This window comes from Budorcas taxicolor, chromosome 15 (assembly GCF_023091745.1).
Source record: "Budorcas taxicolor isolate Tak-1 chromosome 15, Takin1.1, whole genome shotgun sequence".
Taxonomy (NCBI): Eukaryota; Metazoa; Chordata; class Mammalia; order Artiodactyla; family Bovidae; genus Budorcas; species Budorcas taxicolor.
Window position 1 is genome coordinate 47,429,126 of NC_068924.1, and position 26,741 is coordinate 47,455,866.

General features: G+C 40.1%; 4 protein-coding genes across 4 annotated transcripts; all 4 read left to right on the plus strand.

The window, feature by feature from the left end:
* Window positions 1–926: 926 nt before the first annotated feature.
* Window positions 927–2,533, plus strand: HBE1 (hemoglobin subunit epsilon 1). The gene is made up of 3 exons (XM_052653402.1): window positions 927–1,018; window positions 1,134–1,356; window positions 2,405–2,533. Exons 1-3 carry the CDS (start codon window positions 927–929, stop codon window positions 2,531–2,533), a joined length of 444 nt encoding a protein of 147 aa, XP_052509362.1.
* A 7,431-nt stretch (window positions 2,534–9,964) lies between these two features.
* On the plus strand, window positions 9,965–11,364 carry LOC128060482 (hemoglobin subunit epsilon-2). The gene is made up of 3 exons (XM_052652887.1): window positions 9,965–10,056; window positions 10,182–10,404; window positions 11,236–11,364. Exons 1-3 carry the CDS (start codon window positions 9,965–9,967, stop codon window positions 11,362–11,364), a joined length of 444 nt encoding a protein of 147 aa, XP_052508847.1.
* Window positions 11,365–15,405: 4,041 nt separating this feature from the next.
* On the plus strand, window positions 15,406–16,613 carry LOC128059876 (hemoglobin subunit beta-like). The gene is given in 4 exon segments (XM_052652147.1): window positions 15,406–15,432; window positions 15,434–15,498; window positions 15,624–15,846; window positions 16,464–16,613. Coding segments are annotated over 4 exon segments (465 nt in total).
* A 7,001-nt stretch (window positions 16,614–23,614) lies between these two features.
* Window positions 23,615–25,171, plus strand: LOC128060478 (hemoglobin subunit beta-C). Its single transcript, XM_052652883.1, has 3 exons — window positions 23,615–23,725; window positions 23,858–24,080; window positions 24,925–25,171. The coding sequence occupies exons 1-3, from the start codon at window positions 23,649–23,651 to the stop codon at window positions 25,051–25,053; spliced, it is 429 nt and encodes a 142-aa protein (XP_052508843.1). The 5' UTR covers window positions 23,615–23,648; the 3' UTR covers window positions 25,054–25,171.
* The last annotated feature ends 1,570 nt before the right edge of the window (window positions 25,172–26,741 follow it).

The window sequence follows — 26,741 nt, forward strand, 5'->3', positions numbered from 1 at the left end:
CAATGGAACACGAATTCGCATATTTGAAATTCATGTTTCCTCAGTGTGATCACAAGTCATGGTTTTAAATAATTTCAGACTTCTTAGCTGCCTCACTGGTATAAATAAGAAGAGAAAATTAAGAAGAACACTTAGGGCAATATCTCCAGAGTACACAGTATCCCTTATTGTCACAGAGAAATGGACAGAGTTCCCTGGAAGCACAGGATATAAGCTTATTCTACCTGTTCTTTCTATGAAATAAACTTTGGATATTTTAATTTGGGATTGAGCTCTTAGTTCTACTGTAGATCCCTTGTATTTCCATTCAGCTTCATGAAGTAACCATAAATGTGTGTTTTGTTTGGTTTTCTTCTCCCTTGGAAAACTATAATCCAGAGCTTGGCTATAATTCACTCCTCAAGAGAGCTAGAACTGATTGAGTTTCTTGTCTACAATAATATCTTTTATCTTGAGCATGTTTTTGTCCTTGTCACCATCTCACCATCCTTAAACAATACTAAAATGGTTAGAATAGAACTCCTTCCTAGTCTGATGCTTAGCTACACTCCATGGATCATTCTGGGAGAAGGAGAATGGGAGAGAAGGATGCCATTGCAGAGGATGAGCGGGGAAGAACAGAGGGTGAAAATGGGGAATGAGTGGAAAATAATGATGAGGATACAGGAGGACCTAACAAACGAAAGATGTCTCAGGAACCAGCAGGTTATCATACACGCAATATACATCTTCCTTGCTGACCATCAGCTGACCTGACTCCACCCCTGAGGGACACAGCCTAACCTTGACCAATGACTTCAAAGGACAAGGGGGAGCAAGGGGGCAGAAGTTCAGCAGTAAAGAATAAAAGGCCACAGCATCCAGCAGCAGCACAGACTTGCTTCTGATGCTTCTGTGATCACCTGTAAGCTCCACGACTTGACATCATGGTGCATTTTACTGCCGAGGAGAAGGCTGCTATCACTGGCCTGTGGGGCAAAGTCAATGTGGAAGAGGCTGGAGGCGAGGCTCTAGGCAGGTAGGAAGTGGACTTCATGGGGGAGGATGGTGAATATGAGCCTGGCAAATTGGCCAGAAAATTCTTCAAAAATCTGAGTTGCTGATTTTCCATATGCTATGTTTCCATCTCATAGGCTCCTGGTTGTCTACCCCTGGACCCAGAGGTTCTTTGATAGCTTTGGCAACCTGTCCTCTGCCTCTGCCATAATGGGAAACCCCAAGGTCAAGGCCCATGGCAAGAAGGTGCTGACCTCCTTTGGAGAAGCTATTAAGAATTTGGACAACCTCAAAGGTGCCTTCGCTAAGCTGAGTGAGCTGCACTGTGACAAGTTGCACGTGGATCCTGAGAACTTCAGGGTGAGTTCAGGAAGTGTTCATGCATTCCCTTTGGCTTTTTACCTTGCAATAATAATGGAAGTTGAGTGTTTTATTGGAAAGACTAGAAAGATCTCAGAAATCATAGATCAAACTAGATGTTAGGAGGACAGACTTCCAGTGGGCATACTGAGCCCACCTTGATTCAGGACTAGTGACATAAAGAGCTATGGGCAGCCTTACTGTGCATGCATGCTAAGTTGCTTCAGGTGTCAGACTCTTTGTGACCCCATGGCTGTAGCCCACCAGGCTCCTCTGTCCATGGGATTCTCCAGGCAAGAATATAGGAATGTGTTGCCATTTCTTTTTCCAGGGGATCTACCCAGCCCAGGGATCAAATCTGTATCTCTTACATCTCCTTCAATAGGAGGCAGGTTCTTTGTCACTAGCACCATGATGAGCATCCTTAAGTTTGCTTAAAAGTTTTCTGGAACTTCTGTCAGAACTGGATGTATTTACCCAAGAGAATATCAAAGAATAGCATATTTGTTCAAGGAGAAATGAAATCTGGCTTTTGAAAGAATAAGTCCAGTCTCAAGGAAGGAGAATTTATCCTATGTGATTCCTGATGACTGAAGTTTAGGAAGATATTTGGGAGAATAATTATTAGCCAGATCATCTCAAAGAAAAATTGATCAATTCTCAATTAAATTACCCATCAGTATTGTGACTAGGTGGAGGCTTATTGTTGCATTGAATTGAGGGTTTACTAAGTTCATTCTAACAACCCATGCAGCTCTGAAATCCTATGAATATAAAAATTAGAAGGAGGGAAAAAGGCAACTAAAAATAGTGAAATAGGAGAGAGGCAAGGGATATAGGCAGACAAAATATTATATGGAGGGCTCATAGGATTTAAGTTAAATTGAAGGACAAGCTCATCTGAGTTTATTGTATAGGTACAATCCATGGAGAAGTTTAAGATGTGGACTTGGGAGTGGGTTTAGGTACTAAGCCATTATTTTCTGCAACTCTTTTAGCAAAGTTCAACTTGGCCTACCTAATCCTTATTCTGTCTCTCACCCAACAGCTCCTGGGCAATGTGATTGTGATTATTCTGGCTACTCATTTTGGCAGAGAATTCACCCCTGACGTGCAGGCTGCCTGGCAGAAGCTGGTGTCTGGTGTTGCCACTGCTCTGGCCCACAAGTACCACTGAATTCTCTTTACAATTCACCATTTTGTGTCCCCAGTGCCTTCCTTCTGCCCCTGGGGACTGGGATTTGGCCTTGAGAACCCAGATTCTGTTTAATAAAATACATTCTATTCAGTGATCAAAAATTAAAATTGTATCTTCTCTATCATTTCATCTTGTACTAAAGGAGAAACAGTTCATTATCTGAAGAATGGGGCGAGATAGGAAGAAGTTAGAGTCCTTAGAGAAGCATTTGTGAAGCTCATCAATGGAAGACAGACATTATGGAAGGATGATTGAGAGAAAGCTAAGGTGGGGAAAGAAGTTTTCCGGGGTGGGAAATATTTATTTTAGTGGTTGGGGACTGATTGCCACAGTTCAGGGTGGCAAAATGTACTGTATCAGGAAGGCAGAAGTAGTAAGGAGTGTTTGAAGAAAAGCAAGATGGGTTTATGGTGCACGTCAGAGAGTTTGCATAAAAACAGTAAAAGTTTTGTAGGGATTCATCATCTAGACTCGGGTTACTTTTTCAGTTTGTCCTAATGTACATTTTGGCTCAACTAAGTTGTCATATATCTTATGAAATTGAATTGGAGATAGAAGATCAGTTGAAGGATGGCTGAGAATTTTCAAAAAAATCTCCATGAACCAATGGTAGCTTACCCTTTTCTAAAGGATTCCACTGTCTCCTTACAAAGCCAAGGCTAATACACTTGAAATCATTCTGCATCATATTCTGGTTGAATGTAATGTGCACTAAAATAAGATTAGAGTTATGATAGTGTGTAAATTGGGGAGACAGGAGGATGACCAAGATTTCATGTAGGAGATAAGATACTAACAAAGTCTCATAGTCTAAAATTGGCCAGCCAGTGCTCAGTAATGTGCATGAATATGGCTCTCTGGAAGTGGAAGAGATATTAAGACATAGGTAGATAATTAGGAAAGACTAGATAATATAAGCAAGAGTAAGCAATAAGTATTTTTAGAACTTTAAATGACTCAAGGAGTAGGATTTAGAGGGGGCAAGTAATCTGCTTAATTCACACAAAATGAATTGAAAATTACAGAGACCAGACATAGATTCTACTTGAGGAGAACAGATATAATGGCCTCAATCCAAGAAGAGCGGTGTGTGCAGCCGTGTTTGGCTTCTTGTGACCTTATGGACTATAGCTCACCAGGCTCCATATCCATGAAATTTTCTTGGCAAGAATGCTGGAGCTGATTGCCGTTTCCTCCTCCATGGGATCTTCCTGATCTAGTGATGGAATTTGCATCTTCTGCTTGGCAGGCAGATTCTTTACTGCTAAGCCTCCACTGCTGCTGCTACTGCTGCAAAGTCACTTCAGTCGTGTCCGACTCTGTGCGACCCCATAGATGGCAGCCCAAAAGGCTCCCCTGTTCCTGGGATTCTCCAGGCAAGAACACTGGAATGGGTTGCCGTTTCCTTCTCCAATGCATGAAAGTGAAAAGTGAAAGTGAAGTCGCTCAGTCCTGTCCGACCCTCAGCCACCCCATGGACTGCAGCCTTCCAGGCTCCTCCGTCCATAGGATTTTCCAGGCAAGAGTATTGGAGTGGGGTGCCATTGCTTTCTCCACAGAAGCCCTGGAAGAAAGATCAAGGTCTGCAAAAAGTGAAGGATGAAGAAGGGGAGAGTGAAGAGGACATATTTTCTGATTGGCTAGGGTGAATGAGGAGGAAGGGGGTGGCAGCAGATGAGAAAACTCACAGCATGGTTCTAACAAGAAGAGGCCTGCAGTGACCTAGGGAGTTCATGTGAGAGAAGCATTAACTGAATTATTCTTGAGGGCATCACTGCCAGATTTCTCAGGGAATCATGAGCTCCAGGCTTTGAGTCAAACTGTTCTCTTGAGGACTGGCAAATTTAACTCTATGAGGCATTCATTTCATTGCTCCCACACATTAATTATAATATGTCCTGTGAATTACCTTCTAATTTGGCCTTTTGTCTTCACAATGGGAATAAAAGACCAGTGATTACATTGTTGCAGGCTGTCAACACACTGGTCTCTCTGTGTTCCATTGCCTATTTATTGATTTGAACACACTGGATCTTAGTAATGGATGGGAGATCTTTGTTGCCTCATGTGAGCTCAGTAGCTACATCTCGTGGGTATAGTTGCCCTGCAGCATGTGAGAGCCCAGTTTCCCAACTAAAGATGGAATCCATGTCCCCTGCATTATGAGGAGAATTCCTATACATGGGACCACCAAGGAAGTCCACCATTGCCTCTTATTATGCCCCTAAACAGAGTAAAGAGAGGCTCTGTGTGGCACAAAAACCTTTCCACCCAGTCAGTCAACAAATGAGAGCAGAGTACTTTTTTTAATCTGTCGATCTCTTTTTCATCCTTCTTGCCTCTCAACTGTTATTCTGATTCTGAATATCAAAGGGTCCTGGATGGTGATGACGAAGGAGCAAACAGAAGATACATTCTTCTTCCCTTAATGATCTAGGTTTAGTTCTAAATTTTGCCAGTTCAGGACAATTTACCTGAAAACAAAAACATATAATTTACACGCATATGCATATATTCAGGTCTAGAGGACTCAAATGTTTAATAGATGAAAAGATGTCTAATTATTGTTGATAGACCATAAAAGCCAGCTGAGAAAAATGATGTGATAACACAATTATCTGGGATTATTAATTTAAGAGTCAGAGGGTTTAGAGATTGTCATTAGCAGGTTTAAAATACTATAATGGCTTCGTATTCCCTATCCTAGAAGAGAAGTTCTAAGTTATTAAGTTTTTGTTTTCTCTGAAACAATATTTTCTACCATTCTCAATTTTAGTATTCATATATCAACCACACCAATCCATCCCTCATATTCCTAGCATAGCAGATATTTGCTTTACCTTCCTTAGAGATTTGGATACAGTGTCCCAACTCTCAGGACCTCTATCCTAATACTCTCCACTACAGATTCCATCTTTTCATTCTGGGCTGCCTCAACTATGACCTTCTTATATTTATTCCTGACCTAATTGTGTCCCTCTCTCATTATGTTCAGATATTAATTTCCTTCACAGCCAATGATAATAGCTGAAATTATTTGTTGATGGGTTTACTTATTCATTTTCTGTATCTTCCACCACAAAATTTGATCAAGAGGAAAGCTTTCTTCTTTGTCTATCTTTAATTTCCAGTACATAGAACAATCATAACACAGAGTCATCCAACAAATAGTTATTCCGTGAACATTTGAGAACCCATGGTAATGAAAGTTTGAAAAAAACATTATAGTTAATTTTTCTTAATGTAAGAAACATAGCTTTGATCAGCTCTCTTGAGATGGAACATATTTCCCAGAGCACAATCAAGGGACCCTTGCCTAGTCTTTCCCTAGTGTTGTCATTTGTACTAATGGGGAGCCAGGTCTAAACCTAAGAACTTGCTGCTTTGGTTTGAATTTGAACATCCTGATAGCTCTACAGTTTGAGAAGCATCACTTAATACCTTAAGTTCTCATTCACTGATTATGCTTATCAAAGTCTATTTTGTCAGAGTTAAATACACTAATATATCTCACATCTTTAGTTCACAACTTGGAACATAAGCTTTCTTTAACTCTTTCTCTAAAAATAATTAACTTTATCTATAACTTCTATCATTTAGAGGCAGTATTTATGTTATCTATAAGCTTTATCTATCTGCATTATATGTGTATATGTATTCATAAATATATGTGATTTTTATTCCAAATAATAATGCTTTTTAAAAAATTTAGCTATAAGAATAGTTATCATTATTGAATCTGATTCAGCTTTGGTGGAAATAAAAGATCATTTCATGAGGGAAACGGAAAATAAATTCAAAGCCTGAATTTGAGGAATCAGCAAGACAGGTCTAGAGGAAAAAGAAGAGATGAGTCCAAAAACCAGGAGGTTATAAGGAAACAAGGATGGATGTAGGAGGTGAAACATTTGGAAATATTGATTTTGAAAGGAAGGAGGCTCCAGAGACCTGAACTAAGACCAAGATGTAATACATTAGGGCTTCTCTGGTGGCTCAGACAGTAAAGAATCTATCTCCAATGCAGGTGACCTGGGTCCAACCCCTGGATTGGGAAAATACCCTGGAGAAGGGCATGACAACCACTTCAGTATTCTTGCCTAGAGAATCCCTTTGGACAGAGGAGACTGGCAGGCTGTAGACCATGGGGCCACAAAGATTCATCCATGATTGAGCACCCAACGACACAGCACATTCATACATTGGTTGAGCATTTGTACAGAATTGTTTCTAGACAGCCATTTTAAGCTTACATCCTATAAATCCAGAAGCGGGATAATTGTCTCTGAGGGAGGGAAACAGCTAGAACATGTGGGTTGGAGTGAGTACAATAAAAAACTATGAGCGTTTATTTTTAAGCCCACAAAATATGAAGCTGGTGCTGCTAGGAAGATAGGAGGAGGGAAATCATGGGCAAGTTCCTAGTATAGCAAGGGGAACAAACTAAGTGTGCTTAGAGATAAGGCAATGTCCAAGGCTTTGTGGGAAGTTGATATCACTTCTTTCTAAGTGGGAGTGGAGAGGCCAGCCTGGAACTCTCTGCTCACTGTACACATCTGTTATCTCTTTCCACCTCCACAGCTCCTGGAAATTGTGTTAGTGATTGTCTTGACAAACCATTTTGACACAGAATTAAGCCCCAGTGCAAGCTGCCTGAAGGACGGTGGTGACTGGAATGGTGAACACCCTGGCCCACAAGATTAACTGAGGGTCCTGAGCAGTAGTGTCACCAAGGAACAGCTTTATAGTAGCAGTAGCAGTAATGCTCTACTAAGAGTTCTCTGTAATTGTCCTCAGGTCTGCTTTCTCATGTGCTTTTAAATATGTTAAAACCTTAGGGATTCTATGCTGAACTGTGTTTGAGGGGACGAGGGGGGCTCACCATTCAATTATTTCATAAAGTAGAGATTTCTGCAGGAAAATTAAAAACAGAGCACCAAAGGGATATGGTTGGGACATACACTTGGGAGAATCATATACTTGTGTGTTATTCCAGTTAAAGATAAGGGAGTGCTCTGGCAGGAGGGAAAGGGTGTCAGAGGACAATAAACTCCATAGGACCAGATGAACAAGTGGATCTTAAGTGGGTCTGGAGAAAAGACTTCAGTCAGACAAAGGTTCTGGATGGAGGAGGAGTACCAAACTGGAGATTCTTTATAGGGAAAGTAGCCCAGGTCTTAAGATGGCACCGTCTAGGCAAGAATGTATTTCCATTCTAAGAGCACATTTTCTAAAAGTAACTGGTTTGTCATAACCCTTGTGAAGAGAGATTGGGATGGGAGGGGTTGGAGGTCAAGCAGGAGATACCTCTTTTCAAAGTCAACTTCAAAGAACTGCCCATGGGCTTTACTAAGGAACTGTCTGGGTAAAGTGAAGAGAGCTGCCTAGGAAAGATATTTATTTTTGTTTCAGAACTTATTTTCTTTTTTCTTTTAAATATTTATTTGTATTTATTTATTTGGCTGTGCCAGGTCTTAGTTGCCAAGGATAAGATCTTTGATCTTCTTTGCAGCACACAGGATCTTTAAATATGGCATGTAAGATCTAGTTCCCTGACCAGGGATGGAATCTGGGGCTCCTGTATTGGTTGTCAGGAATCTTAGCCACTAGACCACCAGGGAGGGAATGTTAAATTAATTTTTGCATTGCACATATGGAGACACACATGAGCAGGCTGGCTACAGCAGTTCAAGGAGGAGAGACCTTTGTAAACTGCTCGGAGAGAGGGACTGTCTAAAGAGTGTGAGAGAAAATCAGGAATGAGAGGTGACTTCCAGAATCATTGCCTGCTTTGCTGAAAAGATGGGCAGTTATTCCCCAACATTCAGAGCTGCAGAAGCCCCCAAGTCTGGAGCCTTGCAGGGGGCACATACTCTGCTGAAGATGGACATCAGGGCTAGAGATAGAAAGTACCCAGAACCAACCCTGCAGGCCAGACAGACCCCAGCTGAGTGTGAGTGAGATTCCTGGCTGTGGTCATAGTTTCCTCTTCTTTCTTTCATTTCTCTGGCCTCTTTTCTTGAAGCAAATCCTTTTGACAGCAATCCAAACTATGTTCTTTATATCTCTGTATCAAAGTGCTCACATAAATCAGTGCTCACAGATTATCCACTCTGTCATGGAAAACCAGCTTCCAGAAACAGAAATTTTTATCCACATTTAACATTTAAGTCTTTGCCAGGCTGAATAGATAAAAATGTCTCACTATATCAAATAGACAGAAAAGATTTATTTTCTAATAGTGGAAATTTGGCTATTAATATAAACACATTGGGATGAACCCTTAATTTTAGAGTCCCTCTGTAAATACGCATGAAAATTATTTTTATTATATGTACATATATTTGTAAGAGTGATCTCAGGGAGAAACAAACCAACTTTCTGGAGGTCAAATGTGGGAGCAACAAATTCTGAGATAAAATGAATCATTCCCTCTCCCACTAGAAATGTGTCTTTTCCAGTCTTGTAAATGCTTATTTGCATGCATGAGAAAAAAGTATCATAGATCACAGTAGCAGTGGTGTGTGGAGTACTGTCAGTGAAGGTTGCCTCTGACTAATTAGATATGAAGAAAAGTCACACTCAGTCAGGAGTGTGGACCCAGCACATGAGACAACTCAGTTCATCCAGAGCCATTGCCAAGAGGAATTCTTATACTCTTTTCATTAAACAGAGAAGCACCTATTCCCCAACATTCAATAGTGTATCCTCTGATATGAATGCATAGATGCATGTCCTGGCCAGAGACACTTTCCATATACCCAGAGTGAAAAAAATTATTCAGACAAGTACACATATTACTGACAGAACTCAGTAACAAAGGGTGATGTTCAATTCTTCTCTACATTTTACAGAGTTCTTGCCTATCTTGTTTCTAAGTTGATGCTGGATTGGGATCATTTTTACTTGGTTATGAGAACTATAAAAGTATGAGCCCCATATAAGCTTTAGAAGCATTGGTAACTCAGGAAGGGCTGTGGCTTCTCCTATTAATATACGCTGGCCAAACAGCAGAACAGTGTCTTGTAAACACCTGACACAATGCTCAACAGAGCTCTAGATGTTGCTTTTCCTAAGTCTAGCTATGCTTCCTGGTCAGCCTACTGGTCACTTCAGGAAGGGAGGCGGGGACCTTGAGATATGAGCTGCACAGTGGAGGGTAGGGGGGATGACAGCAGAGTATCCCTGATAGAGCCACCAACACTATCAGAGACACAAATGTCCATCTTGCTGACCCACCCTTGCCCAAGTCCCACCCCTGGCAGTGACCACCTACCTTTGACCAATAGTCTCGTTTTATTGGGGGAAGGAAGGGCCTTGGGACAGGAGATGAGGAATAAAAGGCCATGCAGTGAAGCAGTGGCACAGACTTGCTTCTGGCCCATTAGGATCACCAGTAAGCTCCCAGACACCATGGTGCATTTTACTACCGAGGAGAAGGCTGCTGTTGCTAATCTGTGGGCCAAAGTGAATGTGGAGGTGGTCGGTGGTGAGAGCCTGGCAAGGTAAGCAGTGGACACAGGTAGGAGAGGATGTACAAAGGCTGAAAGTGTTCCAGAAAAGAGGGACTGGTTAGGTTTCTTACATACTCTGAGTTCTCATCTGTTCTGTGACTATGATCATCCCATAGGCTCCTGATCGTCTACCCATGGACCCAGAGGTTCTTTGACAGTTTTGGTAACTTATGCTCTGAGTCTGCCATAATGGGCAACCCCAAGGTCAAGGCCCACGGCAGGAAGGTGCTGAACTCCTTTGGAAATGCCATTAAGCACATGGATGACCTCAAGGGCACCTTTGCAGATCTAAGTGAGCTGCACTGTGACAAGTTGCACGTGGATCCTGAGAACTTCAGGGTGAGTTCTGGGCATGCCTGTGCTTTGTTCTTTCATCCAGGTTTCTGTGCTGTGGCTATAATGAGAACACTGACTCAAGTCTTAAGCTATTGAAGTATTTTCTGGAGGTAACATTTCAGAGAAAGTCTTGATCGTTGTAGGTTGTTCCAGAGGTCAAAGTTAAGACCAAGTAATTACTCTATGACTAGTGGAGGTCTTTGTTCATCTGATAATTCTGAAAAAAGAAAAAATGTGAAGGTCACTAACCAAACTTGAGCTGTGTGGCCTGGAGAATGCAAACTGAGGCATACAGAAGAATATCTTGCCTTTGATAACTGAAATTTTCTATGGAAATCGATGAATATATTTCTTTATGATTTTTGAGTTTTAAAGGAGGACTAAACACGGCAAAATAAGAACAACTTTTCACAATTTGTGCCTTCTTCTCTCATCTCTAGCAATGATGAAATGTTTTTGTGTACAAGGTGCTGGATTCTTTGTCATATGGGTGTCCAAACAATCTGAATGTATGTAATATCTGAGGAACAATATGCATACCTAGTTCCCTTTCAGCACTATAATTTTACTTTTAAAGTAATGGAGAGAAGCAATCCATAGCAATGCTCTGGGGTTAGATGTTGAGAGAGAAAATGGGAGAAGGATGTAACACAGTGGGGGTTCAGGCTGGGAGTCACTGAAGCCAATGCCAGGTCTCTAATGGTGCACTTTTGTGGGAACATGGCCATGAAAGCTGCTCACCCTCTTATGAAGAAGGAAACAGATGTATCTATTTGCTGGAAGGGCAGCCTGAGACCTTCTCTTCATTATGTACTGTCTTCTTTTTATTCCCAGCTCCTAGGAAACATGATATTGATTGTCTTGGCAACCCACTTCAGCAAGGAATTTACCCCGCAGATGCAGGCTGCCTGGCAGAAGCTGACCAACGCTGTGGCTAGTGCTCTGGCCCACAAGTACCACTAGTTGCCTGGCCTACCATGCTGGTGCCTATCCGAAGGCCCAGTGTCCCAGAAGTTCATCTCCTGAAGACAGAGGGAGAGAGCTTTCTGCACACATAAAACTCCAATATAATACAAATGAAATAAAAGTCATGGTCTATAATGAATGTCCTTGTATTTTCTCTTTGTTTTTATATTTTATAAGTTGATTCAGCAAAAAAAAAAAAAAGCATTCCTATTTGAACTGGTAATATTAGAGATTGAGAGTTTGGGGAGGTTATAGAAGGAACCCTAATAAGATTCTATAAGAGCGACTTCAGTGGGTAGTTAATCTTAGGAGGGGAATGTAAACTCCTGAGATGGATAAGGTCTTTAGAAAAAGGAAAGACACGGAGTTACTCTAGAGAGATGCAAAATGATTGTTAATAGTGAGCTGTTAGGACACAAAGTAGGGGACCTGTATAGCCTGTTATTTGTATAAATGCAGGATAGAGCTCTTTCTGGACTACTTTTATTTAATGCAAAAGTCATATATGTTGTAGTTGTAAGTGCAATGAAGATGGTACTTTTTAGGCACCCAGTCAAGGACTGTGCTCTCGGTGGTTTCCTCGCATCTTCAATGGTACTAATGCTATATTACTTGGGAGCTCAGTGTCCTGGAACACATTGCTAATTCTATTAAACCTTTGCTAGAGACAAAGGCCATTTATTAGGAAAAATGATGAATTCACAATTCATCCTGTCAGGTCTAATTGACGGAAGATGAACTGGCCCTTTAAAAGCAGTGGTAGTATAAAATTAGAAACTTTGCTAGAGAGACCAGAGAAATCAGGAAATAAAGCTATTGTTGCATGCAAAAAGAACCAGTGAAGTTTCTTGAACAGGAGAGTGACATAATGAATAGGATATTGTAGGGAAATTGATCCATGTGTGTGTATAGACCAGGCAAGGCAGAATCTGGGCTTAGGAATTGGCTATGATTATAATAAAGCTATAGGTAAAGGACCCAACTTGACCGAAGCAAGGGAAGGAAGACTGAAAAATCAAATATTGGACTATTGTGGCAATGATGCCTGAAGACTTGAAACACAGTGAAATGAGAGTGGGGAAGTCATGGATGACAGCCATGTTCCCTATCTGGTGAATGAGCAGAGGAAATTTCTTGACAGAAGAGGGAAAAAACCTAGACATCTCTTGCTTGGAGCTGGTAATGGGCATAGCCACCCTTGTAAAAATCTTTTCAAATGTCTGTACTCAAGCCACAGGCATAAAGTGAAAAGCCAAAGCCTTGGAATTAACAGACAAGGTCAAAGTATTGCTCCATTGCCTTGAAACATTTAGTTAATATTTTTTTAGAATTAATTTCCTTGTTTGTAAATTGGGATAATTATCTCTATCTCTGCCTCACAAATGATCCCTATCACCCTCACTTCTGAGGTTCCAAAGAGATGTTTATAAAGTGTGTTGTCTGTCATTTTGCCAAGGTAGTCGTAGTAGTTTGTATGATGTTCTATGATCTAGTTTTCTGTGCCCTGTTTCATTGTATACTCTTGAATTGATTCCATTGTTTCCGAGCTTCATATCTAGCTATCTAACTATTTAATATCCCATCTTGGATTGCTCAAAGGTGACTCAAATACAGTATGTCCCAAACTGAACTCCTGATCATTTTCTAATGTATTTCTGCTAACTGAGCCTTCTTTTCATGTTCCCCATCTTCATGACTATGACATCATTAATTGCTGAAGTCTGAAAATAGAGATGGTGTTTCTTCTGTTGGAGTTCTCCAAGCAGGAATATTGGAATAAGTTGCCATTCCCTTCTCCAGATCTTCCTGGCCCAGGGATCGAACCTCTGTCTCTCATATTGTAGGAAGATTCTTTCATATCTGAGCCACCAGGGAAGCCCCATAACATCTTAAAGATTATGGTATCATCAGTTGCTCAAGACTGGAAACAGAGATGACAATTATATTTTCCTTCCTACTGCAGTATCATTCTATATGTCTCTCACTTATCCTATTCCTATATTCATATATACACTGAAGGCACAATAATTTTTAAAAACTACAAATCAGTCATGTCACTCCATTCCTTGAATTTCTCAATAGTTCTACTTGACTTTCAGGTTAAGGGAAAAAAATCTGTAACATAGCATAAAAATCATTCATAGCATCTTCCTATCACAAAACATTTCCCTGTCATCTGAATCACAGTCACACTGCATACCTTTCTATATATAAATCACATAATTTGAATTATTGTCCCTGGTAATTTTTAAACAGCATTATGTTATACAATAAATCTGTATTACAGCATGTGATGCAGATTCTTACCATTGCTGTAAACATTTCATCATTTTACTGTACCAAAATTTATCTGCTCCACTAAATTAGCAACATTAAAATTGCTACTGAATTGAGATTCTGATGCATATGGATGCTATAAGCATTCCTATACACATCTTTCGATGCACACAAACATGCTTTTCAATTGCCAGGTCATAGGTGTTGCACATCTTCTGCTTCAGTAAGTGAAAGCGAATGTCACTCAGTCATGTCCGACTCTTTGTGACCCCGTGAAGTACACAGTCCATGGAATTCCCCAGGCCAGAATACTGGAGTGGGTAGCCTTTCCCTTCTTCAGGGGATCTTACCAACCCAGGGATTGAATCCAGGTCTCCCACATTGTAGGCAGGTTCTTTACCAGTTGAGCCAACACGGAAGCCCAAGAATAGTGGAGTGGGTAGCCTATCCCTTCTCCAGAGGATCTTCCTGAACCAGGAATTGAACTGAGATCTCCTGCACTGCAGGTCGATTCTTTACCAGCTAGCTGAGCTACCAGGGAAGCCCCTCTGCTTCAGTAGACACCAACAAATATTTTCAAAATCAATTATACTGTTTTATATTATCATTACCAAAGTATGAACTTTTTTCTTTATCTACAGGTTTGCAAAATGTTGGAATTGTCAAGCTCTCCTCTTCTGTATAGTCTTTTCCCTCATCCTTCCCTTTTGTTACATTATTTTCCCTTCTCCTAGGCCCTTCTTCCATCCATCCTTCCTCCCTTCCTCCCTTTCTTCTTCTTTTCTTCCTGCTTTCCTTCTTTCCAAGTATGCTGGTGGGTGTACATATGTATATCATTGTAGTATTATTTTAAATCGAGAAAAATGAAATTTGATTTGAGTCTTCATTACTGGGTCCATTTTCACTTTTTTCCTGAGGATGCAGAGGTGGAAATTTCTGCACTTAGTGTTTTCCCAGAAATCCTGTCAGACTTTATCAAGCTGAATAAGATAAATCTTGCTTTCAATTCCTCTGCATTTTCTCTGCAGTCATATCATAAGAATCCAATATTTTTCTTTATTTCTCATGAAATTGTTCCCATTATCATTTATGCTCCATAAACCTAGTTCAGTAGCTGCTAGAAAGACAATATTTATTATTTTTCACTAACTTGATTGAGATTTAGTTCAATAAAGGGATGGGTGAAAAAAGATTTTTGTGGATCAAAGTATTTATACAAGGAGGAAGAAAGCAAGTTAAATCTAAGACAAAATATTTATCCATTTCAACCTCTTACAAATATTTCCAGAAACAAAGTGAGCTCCATACAAAGTCAACTTGATAAAATATATCCTTTCTAGGTCTTAGTTTTCTTACCTATTAATTCAACTTTTTAAATTCATAGATAAACTATAATTCATAGGCTTAAACTGTAAGATGCATTACTCAAAATTAGACTAAAACATTTATGCATAAATGAGACTAGAAATACATTTGTAGAGGCAATAGATGGATGAAGGAAATGAGGCTAAGAGGTAAGAGCAGGGAGAGCAGAGTTTCTGAGTCTAGACGCACTGGATCAGCCAATCACAGATGAAGGGCACTGAGGAAGAGGAGTGCATCTTACATTCCCCCAAACCAATGAACTTGTGTTATGCCCTGGGCTAATCTACTCTCAGAAGCAGAGAGGGCAGGAGGCTGGGTGGGGCTCACAAGGAAGACCAGGGCCCCTGCTGCTTACACCTGCTTTTGACACAACTTGCAGCTGGGTAAACACACATCATGGTGCATCTAACTCTAGAGGAGAAGGCTACTTGTCACTGCCCTGTGGAGCAAGATGAGGGTGGCTGAAGTTGGTGTTGAAACCCTAGGCAGGCAGGTATTCAGCTTACAAGGCAGGCTGAAGGAGAGTGAATGTCAGCTGGGTGTGTGGGGACAGAGCCATTGCCTGAGATTGAGGCACTGACTCCCTCTGTTCTTATGCTGTTTTCACGCCCTAGGCTGCTGGTTGTCTACCCCTGGACTCAGAGGTTCTTTGAGTCCTTTGGGAACTTGCCCTCTGCTGATGATATTATGGGCAACGCTAAGGTGAAGGCCCGTGACAATAAGGTGCTAGACTCCTTTACTGAAGGCCTGAAGTATGTTGACCACCTCAAGGGTGTCTTTTCTTTGCTGAGTGAGTTGCACTGTAAGAATCTGCATGTCAGTCCTGAGAACATCAGGGTGAGTCTACAGGAATCTTAATGTTCTCTATCTTTTTTTTTTTTTTTCCTTTGTGGTCAAGTTTCTATCATGGGGAGAGAGTTAAGCAGCAGGATACAGTTCAGAATGCAGAAGAGGTATTCTGGTTACATCACTATGGATTCCTCAGGACCATTTAGTTTCCTTTACCTTCTTTGTTCCCAGCCATCATTTCCTCTTACCCAATCTTATTTTTTTCTGTTTGTTTCTTACAATATCTTCTTTTTATTTCAACATTTTGCCTGTTTAAAGTCACTTAAATTTTAAGTCACTTATATTTTAAGTCACTTAAAACGTTATCTCATTCTTTCCCCTTATCTCTTCCTTTCAAAGAAAGGAAGACAAAATGATGCATTGCTTCTTGAAATGGTTCAAAAGAATAATAAATGATAACAGACTAAGGCAGAAAGGCAGAAACATTTCTAAGAACAAGTTCAGGCTGATATGGGTGGCTTCACATCAGTAGTAACACCTACTCTTCACCCATCTTTCTACTTATATTCTAGGGGCACAGCTTGGGATGAGACTGAAATACTCTTTAGTCCAAATTGGGTGCCTCTGCTAACTATGTCTTTGTTTTTTTTATCCCTTCCACACAGCTCCTTGGCAAAATACTGGTAATTACACTGGTTCAAAACTTTGGCAAGGAATTCACCCTGGAGTTCCTGGTTGCCTATCAGAAGGCGGTGGCTGGTGTGGCTAATGCCCTCACCTATAAATACCATTGGAATCCTGGCCTTTTTCTTTAAAAAAAAAAAAGGAAATTTATTTTTTATTGATTGATGATTGGTTTACAATACTGGTTTGATCACCATCATACATTAACAGGAATTAATCATGGCGTACATATATCCCCTTCCATTTGAATCCCCCTCCCATTTCCCACCAATTTGTATCCCTCTAGGTAACTGGACATGGAACAACAGACTGGTTCCAAATAGGAAAAGGAGTACGTCAAGGCTGTATATTGTCACCCTGCTTATTTAACTTCTATGCAGAGTACATCATGAGAAACGCTGGGCTGAAAGAAGCACAGGCTGGAATCAAGATTGCCGGGAGAAATATCAATGACCTCAGATATGCAGATGACACCACCCTTATGACAGAAAGTGAAGAGGAACTAAAAAGCCTCTTAATGAAAGTGAAAGAGGAGAGTGAAAAAGTTGGCTTAAAGCTCAACATTCAGAAAATGAAGATAATGGCATCTTGTCCCATCACTTCATGGGAAATAGATGGGGAAACAGTGGAAACAGTGTCAGACTTTATTTTTTGGGGCTCCAAAATCACTGCAGATGGTGACTGCAGCCATAAAATTAAAAGACGCTTACTCCTTGGAAGGAAAGTTATGACCAACCTAGATAGTATATTCAAAAGCAGAGACATTACTTTGCCAACAAAGGTCCGTCTAGTCAAGGCTATGGTTTTTCTAGTGGTCATGTATGGATGTGAGAGTTGGACTGTGAAGAAAGCTGAGTGCTGAAGAATTGATGCTTTTGAACTGTTGTGTTGGAGAAGACTCTTGAGAGTCCCTTGGACTTCAAGGAGATCCAACCAGTCCATTCTAAAGATCAGCCCTGGGATTTCTTTGGAAGGAATGATGCTAAAGCTGAAACTCCAGTACTTTGGCCACTTCATGTGAAGAGTTGACTCATTGGAAAAGACCCTGATGCTAGGAGGGATTGGGGGCAGGAGGAGAAGGGGATGACAGAGGATGAGATGGCTGGATGGCATCACCGACTCGACGGATGTTAGTTTGAGTGAACTCTGGGAGTTGGTGATGCACAGGGAGACCTGGTGTGCTGTGACTCATGGGGTTACAGAGAGTTGGAGATGACTGAGTGACTGAACTGAACTGACTGAGGTCATTACAGAGCCGTATTTGAATTCTTTGAGGGGATGAACATTGTGATAGCTTGCAGTAAACAGTGTCAGACTTGTGGCCTCCAGAGGAGACAATTTTGATCAGGAGCCAGAGACGAGGGTTGATCTCTCAGCTTTTGTGTGGCAGAAGTTTTATTACAGTGAAAAAGTGACAGAGAAAGCTTCTGACATAGACATCAGAAGGGGAACGGGAGAGTGCCCCACTAGCTAGTCTTATCAAGACCTTATATACTTTTTCAATTGGTTACTAACAATAGAAGTGAGTGAGTGAGTGAGGTCGTTCAGTTGTGTCCAACTCTTTGCCACCCCTTGGACTGTAGCCCACAAGGCTCCTGTATCCATGGAATTTTCTAGGCAAGAGTACTGGAGTGGGTTGCCATTTCCATCTCCAGGGGATCTTCCCAACCCGGGGATTGAACCCTGGTCTCCCTCATTAGAGGCAAACGCTTTACCATCTGAGCCACCAGGGAATCCCATACTAACAATAGAAAGGTCTCATCAAACCCTCTCTCACAACATATATTTTAAGATAACAAGGATTAGTCAGAAGGATCTTAAGAAGGAGAACCAGGTCCTTAAGCAAGATGCATTTTTGTTATATAATCATTAGTATAAAGTTAAGGAAAAACATACCCTTGAGCAAGATGAATCGCTTTGTTGTTTAATCATTAGCTCTGGCCTTAAAGAAAGTTAGTCTTAAAGATTGTTGTCATATCAACTCAGTTCAGTTCAATTCAGGCCAGGCCTCCTTGTCCATCACCGACTCCCAGAGTTCACTCAAACTCATGTCCATCGAGTCAGTGATGCCATCCAGCCATCTCATCCTCTGTTGTCCCCTTCTCCTCCTGTCTGCAATACCTCCCAGCATCAGAGTCTTTTCCAATGAGTCAACTCTTCGCATGAGGTGGCCAAAGTACTGGAGTTTCAGCTTTAGCATCATTCCTTCCAAAGAACACCCAGGACTGATCTCCTTAAGAATGGACTCCTTTAGATTGGATCTCCTTTCAGTCCAAGGAACTCTCAAGAGTCTTCTCCAACACCACAGTTCAAAAGCATCAATTCTATCTTACTACCAGGTTATAGACAATGCATTACAGTTCACTTTTTCACAACTATATTTTGAATTATCTGAAGGCAAATGAGCTTTTAAATATTTGTTTTTTTCCCATGTCATTTTACATAGTAGGCACTAAGAATCCTTTACACCCCAACACTAGGTTTAAAAACCACAGGGTCACATCGTGGAATCAGAGACATCTCAGGAAAATTTTGGGAAGTTTCCTTTTGCATTCTTGAGCACAGAAACGTCATCATAAAATTAGACATTTGAAGACAAAGAGATTTTCAAAAGATTTGAAAGAGTGTAAGGGGAGACTGTGAGTTTCACAATCTTGAATGAGAAAACAAAGTACCCTTCTTCCTTCTAAATGTTCAAAAAAATTTTAAAAATATCTGAAGAACGACTGTACTCTCTTTTGTTCCTTCACCTTTGGAACTGGCCAATCAGTCTGGGAAAGAAGTTGGGACTGAAAATCCCAATACTGGAGAATTAAAGAGAACATCACTGGGGTAGGACTTGCATCAAGTTCAAACAGTTGCTGTATTGCTGGTGTTGGTGTCTCCACATTGGGAGTGAGGAAGTCAAGGAATGGAAAGAGACTTGGCAGCTTGTTATATGTTTTCATTCCTTGTTAAAGTGAAGCTTAGTCTAAGACTAAAATTAATTCTTTAATATTTGATTTTATTTGATAATTTACCCAATAGTTACTTCTAGTTCTTCCCTGTCGTGTTGCTTTATAGATCACGTTCAGTATGTGTTAATGCAGATGGGGTATGTGTGGAAGAAAAAAAGATGGAAAGAGATCAGAGGCAAGGAGAGAAGGGCAGAGGCAGAGAGGAAGACACAGAGAGGAAGGGAGAGAAGAAGAGAGGGAAGAAAGGAGAGGAGAGAGAGAGAGAGGGTCGGGAAGAAGAGGAGAGGGGAGGAGAGGGGAGAGAGAGAGAAGTAATGTCGTGCATTGATTTCCATAATCATTTAAAATCAGCCAGTTAAATGTCATGGGAATTTAGGATGCTATTCTAAATTTTCTATCCCTTAAGCCTCAGAGAAGTGCCATGAAAGTTGGCTTTGGGAATTAATGCCTTATGTATCTGTCAAGGATGCCCAGTCTGAAGCCATGATTCTGCCTTTCCAGACATACACTTTCAAATTTTACTTGAGAAAGACTGCATCTTTGTTCTTGATAAATCAAGACCATAGCCCACTTTTGAGGTAAATAAAAGCTAATTCTGAAAGAATTAAAATCTTAGCCCAGTGGGGGAAATATTATTATGGAATTGATAAACAGACACTAACTGGCCTGTAATAATTAGGATATATTTTATCAAAATTATGGCTCTATTGATTTTACTGTTTTTAGAAAGAAATCTGACCTTTTTAAACATGAATTAGACTATATCATTCCTAAACTATTCTGTTTATGACATCAGTTTCTATGAGTTCTGCTCTTCACAAAAATTTACTTATTTTGTTGTAGTTGTTTTATTTTATTTTACTTTATTTTTGAAATAGTGCTAAAACAGGTAACTAAGATATTGTACATCTGGGGAAGAAGAGTAAATAATAACCACTTTATCTTGTAATAAATGTGAATTGAAAATAACTGAAAAAAATAGGTACTTTACCCAGAAAAATATAGATTAGATCGCTGAAATATTCCACTTGGGTAATTAAAAATTTAATATCAGAGCACATACAAAAGAATTCTAGCTGGATGAAATTTTTGAACCAAATGATGAAACCACACATCTCTGAATGAAATGTCATGATTCTTCTGAAGACAGTCAATATTCATCCTCTTAATTATACTCAGAATAGGCCCATCCTGGTATAGAACATTAGGAATTAGATCACCTTGCCAGACTGGAATAAAGGAAAAGAAAAAAAAAAAAATTTCTTGAAAGATAGCAACAACTCTTGCTCTGAGACTTGCATGATGGTGGCTGCAGCAGCAATCAGTACAAAAGAGGGACTCATAGACCATTCATGGCAAAGGAAGACCTAAAAAAGACACAGTAGAAGAATTTGTATATATTTATACATACACACACATATGTATACTGGAATATTACATATTACTCAGGTATAAAAAAGAATGAAATTATGCCAGTTGCAACAACTTGGATGAACCTGTAGGATATTATGCTTGGTGAAATACCAGACAAAGAAAGACAAAATCTTGTATGTTGCAACTTTTACATGGAACACAAAAAGCAAAATAAACAAATTAATATAACAAAGCAGAAACAAACTCACAGGTATAGAGAACAAACTAGTATTTACCCATGGGGAGAGGGGAGGGGCACCATAGGGGTAGGGGATTAAGAAACTACTGTGTATAAAGTAGATTAGCAACAAGGATATATTGTACAGAACAGAAAACATAGTCAATAATTTATTGCAACTTTAAATGGTGCATAGTCCTTAAAAATACTGAATCACTATGCTGTGTACCTGAAACTGATATAATATTATAGATCAAAGATTTAAAAATAGTTAATTCAAAGCAAATGAATTAGGGAAATCATCTCTGAAAATAAAAAATGATACGGGAAGTCTTTAAGTACAAGTAAGTACAAGTAATTTCTGCCAGTAAAGACAGAAAAATTGTAGCCCTGACAATTTGGCTCCTTTACAAGGAAATATAGGAATAGACTATACTATTATTTAGCAAGTTCTGTGAGTTTTCCATAACAAAAGCATCTTGATGAGACATGTTCAAAGTTTCCCAGAAGAAGTCCTTTCACTCACATATGCCTGACCTCTGATATCAGGGGTGGAAATTAGGATGTTTAAAAGAGTACAAATATAAAACAATGATAAAGCTAATGGAGATTTCAATTTAATCAATTGAAATGCAAAACCTAAAGGTCAAACCAAATGTAACTTTTTGTTTGCTTTTTGTTTTTAACACTGAAAGCATTTGAAACATTTCTTTTCCCAGAAGTCAACATGTGGAAATTTTTTTCTAAGCATAGACCAATACTTAGATCCTCTTTGTTTGAAGGTTGCAGAAAAGAGTATATATAAATTGAAAATGTTTAAACGCTATATTTTTTGCCCCTGTAATCTTTCGTGGGCATATAATTCTGCCCTAACTTCCAGACATCCAGGCAAGAGCCAAGACTTTTCTACATGTCTGAAAATACCAGAATGAATTTGTCCACAAGTGCTTGAATGGAAATGCACCAGGTCAAAGGGGTGAGGAATCTTCATTTACCTAGCAATGACGGAAAATGTATTTTGGAGGATGGAGTAACGGAAGCTGGACATTTATGAATTTTTTGGTAACAATTAGAAATGCAGAAGTCCTTTCCTTCTAGTTCCCCTAAAAATATATTAGTTGGAGTTACAGATACATAGAGCTGAAAGCAAGAGAGATTTTTTTAGACATGTTTTGCCACTGATGGCAAAGGTGGGAGAAAGGTGATTCTAGACATCAAGGTGTCTGAATCCAGAGAAGGTTCTAAAGAGAGCGATCATGGAAAGTAAATATATATGCTCCTATCCTTACTGAAAGGAAGTAGAAATTGAATAAGAAGGAAAGATGCAGAAAGTACATATGGTAGAAAGTAGGGGAACCTCAGGGAACTCTGAAGTTCTGCTGAGCTCAGAAAGGCTTGTTGCTTTTGTCTTATTCATTGAATCTTCTAGTAGTAAGAAACAGACCTCTATACTTCAGAAGTTTTTTCTTGCCTAAGAAGGTAACAGGATTTATTATCTGGGTGGCAGGAGGGGCAAAGGGAGAAGAAATATTTGAAAAGCTGTAGTTAATGAAGAATAAATTTTAGTAAAAGAAGGTATAAATAAAGTATATAGAGAAAACAAAATTATGGATGATGAATAAAATAGAAGTAATTCTTATGAGCACAGTATTATTAGAGGCTTAGAGGAAGAAAACAAACAATCTGATTAAAGCTGGAATGTCTTTCCACATTTTTATCCCCCCTTTTAAATCATGGAGAAGCTTCTCTGTTCTTCCAGACACTTTCACAGGTCAGTCCATGAGGAAACAAATTATATGCCTTGATTTAGTCTTTGAACACATTGCCTCTCTCAGGGTTATTGAAACTTTGGGGTTATGATTGAATTTTTACTTATTTGTATTTCTTACTACATGGAGAGGTCTCTACGTTTTCACATATGGATTAATGGAGTAAGTATTTCACAGGATCTCTCAATCCACACTTATTCTATTTTTCTATCATTATTCATTTGGTCGTAAATTAAATTAAGAAAAAATTGAATGAGTAGGTAAGTAAATGAATATTTGTTTTCATACCAGAATGATTTAATTCCAAACAAGTGAACAAAAGAGATGCATATTTAGAACAGGGGCAGAAGTTTTATCCATGGTGTCCTTGTAATTCTTTTGCATATTCTGAAGGCACAGGAGGTGATCCATCCACATAGTCTTAAGTTGAATCATAGTGTACAAATCCTTTCCACTTTCTGGAGCCCAGATTCTTAATTTGTGTAATAAAAAAATTGAGGAAGTGTTTTCCAAGAGATTACCTCGTTGTGATTCTAAAATCTCTACAAGCAAACTTGCTAAGGAAGATGATTTTAGTAGCAATGTGTATTGCTGAAATGACTGAGACATTGAGATGCTCAGAAAGAGGGCTGAAGGTCTAAAGTCAGTACCAGGAAGACCAAGGAGAAGTATGACTATCATCCTTCAAGCCTCACCCTGTGGAACCACAACTTGGCCTGAGCCAATCTGCTCACAGAAGCAGGGAGGGCAGGAGGCAGGGCTGGGCATAAAAGGAAGAGCCGGGCCAGCTGCTGCTTACACTTGCTTCTGACACAACCGTGTTCACTAGCAACTACACAAACAGACACCATGCCGAATAAGGCCCTAATCACTGGCTTCTGGAGCAAGGTGAAAGTGGACGAAGTTGGTGCTGAGGCCCTGGGCAGGTAGGTATCCCACTTACAACACAGATTTAAGGAGAGTGAAAGGCACCTGGGCGTGTGAGGACAGAGCCGTCCCCCTCAGAGATTCTGAAAGCTGCCGAGTTCCCTTGACCTTGTGCCCTTTTTACCCCTTAGGCTGCTGGTTGTCTACCCCTGGACTCAGAGGTTCTTTGAGCACTTTGGGGACTTGTCCTCTGCTGATGCCATTTTGGGCAACCCTAAGGTGAAGGCCCATGGTAAGAAGGTGCTAGACTCCTTTAGTAACGGCGTGCAGCATCTTGACGACCTCAAGGGCACCTTTGCTGAGCTGAGTGAGCTGCACTGTGATAAGCTGCATGTGGATCCTGAGAACTTCAGGGTGAGTTTGTGGAATCCTCAATATTCTCCTTCTTCTTTTTATGGTCAAGCTCATGTCATGGGGAGAGGGCTGAATGGCAGGACGTGGTTTAGAATGGAGAAGATGTATTCTGGTTAGAGTGCTAAGGACTCCTCAGGACTGTTTAGACTCTTTTAACCTCTTTGCTCACAACCATCATTTCCTCTGATTCATTCTTGTTCTCTGTTGTCTGAAATGTCCTCTTTTTAATTATACTTTTTATTTTGAGAGTTTAATTTGAAAAAAAATTCTTCTTTTATCAACTTTAAAAATGGTATCTAATATTTTCCCCTTGTCTGTTTCTTCCAAGGGATAAAATGTTGCATTGCTTTTTGAAATGATTCAAAATAATAAAAATGATAATGGGTTCTGGATTAAGGTAGAAAGAGAGAAACATTTCTAGATATAAATTCAGCCTGATATAGGCAGCTTCCCATCAGCAGCAGCATCTATACTTCAGTCATCTTTGCGCTAAAATCCTAGGGGCACAGCTTGGGATGAATCTGAAATACCTTGGATGTAACCTTGGGCTTCCCTCATAGCTCAGTTGGTAAAGAGTCTGCCGGCAATGCGCAAGATCCCAGTTCGATTTGTGGATTGGGGAGAAGGGCTGGAGAAGGGATAGGCTACCCACTCCAGTATTTTGGGGCTTCCCTTGTGGCTCAGCTGGTATAGAATCTGCCTGCAGTGCAGGAGACCTGGGTTCAATCCCTGGGTTGGGAAGATGTATAGTCCATGGGGTTGCAAAGAGTCAGACACAACTGTGCGACTTTCACTTCACTCACCAGCACTAACCCTGCCCTTGCTTAATGTCTTTTCCACACAGCTCCTGGGCAATGTGCTAGTGGTTGTGCTGGCTCGCCACTTTGGCAAGGAATTCACCCCGGAGCTGCAGGCTGAGTTTCAGAAGGTGGTGGCTGGTGTGGCTAGTGCCCTGGCCCACAGATATCACTAAGCTCCCTTTCCTGCTTTCCAGGAAAAGTGTTTCTATCCTCAGAGCCCAAAAATTGAATATGGAAAAATTATGAAGCATTTTGAGCATCTGGCCTCTGCTTAATAAAGACATTTATTTTCATTGCACTGGTGTATTTGAATTATTTCACTGTCTCTTACTCAGATGGACACATGGGAGGGCAAAACACTGAAGACATAAAGAAATGAAGGGCTAGTTGAGACCTTGAGAAAATATATCAATATCTTGGACCCCAGACAGAAGAGGTTGTAAACAGCTGATGTTATTGGAAAACAGGCTCTGCTCCTTAGTCTTACTTTCCCTTAAAGAATTCAAGTTGCAGCTTGATTGGGGAGTTAGATCATTGGTATGCTTTTTTTTTTTTAAATAAATTATGTTATTTAACCTTTCTTGGAAATGTCTTCTCTTTTTTTTAATTGTCCAGAAACTCACTTAGATCCATTAAGTTCTTCTGCCTAAAGACAGCTCTGTTTAAAATTTTCTTTAGGCATTTTACTGTCCCTATTGCTCTTTCTACCCTGACCTCTTGTTATCCTAGTTCCCTCTATCATCTTATAAAGATCTACAAGAAGGACACAACCTTCTGTCCTGGATTCTGGAAATGACATATGAATTTTGAGTAATCTTTGTTCCCTCTTGCATCCTAATTGTGAATCTCAGTTCAGTTTAGTTCATTGGCTCAGTTGTGTACGATTCTTTGTGATCCATGGACTGCAGCATGCCAGGCTTCCCTGTCCATCACCAACTCCTGGAGCTTGCTCAAATTCATGTCCATCAAGTTGGTGATGGCATTCAACTGTTTCATCCTATGCCATCCCCTTTTCTTACCTTCAATCTTTCCCAGCATCAGGGTCTTTTCCAATGAGTCGGTTCTTCACATCAGGTGGCCAAAGTATTGAAGTTTCAGCTTCAGCATCAGTCCTTCCAATGAATATTCAGGACTGATATCCTTCAGGTTTGACTGGTTTGATCTCCTTGCATTCCAAGGGAACCTCGAGAGTCTTCTCTAACATCACAGTTCAATAGCATCAGTTCTTTGGCAGTCAGCTTTCTTTATGATCCAACTCTCATATCCATACACGACTACTGGAAAAACCATAGCTTTGAGTAGATGGACCTTTGTCAGCCAAGCAATGTCTCTGCTTTTTAATAAGCTGTCTAGGTTTGTCATAACTTTTCTTCCAAGGAGCAAGCGTCTTTTAATTTCATGGCTGCAGTCTCCATCTTCAGTGACTTTGGAGCCCAGGAAAATAAAGTCTGTCACTATTTCCATCGTTTCCCCATCTCTTTGCAATCAAGTGATGGGACCAGATGCCATGATCTCCATTTTTTGCCTGCTGAATTTTAAGCCAGCTTTTTCATTCTCTTCTTTCACTTTCATCAAGAGGTATATAGTTACTCTTTGCTTTCTGCCATAAGGGTGGTGTTATCTGCATATCTGAGGTTGTTGATATTTCTTCCAGGAATTTTGATTCCAGCTTATGCTTCATTCAGCACTGCATTTCTCATGATGTACTCTGTGTAGAGGTTAAACAAGAAAGGTGACAATATACAACTTTGACCTATCCCTTTCCCAAACCTGAATCTCGTTGGGGAGATTCTGAAAGTAACACATCTAACAAGTGACTGTAAATGAGCGTGTTCAAGGTTTTTATGAGATCAGATGATGA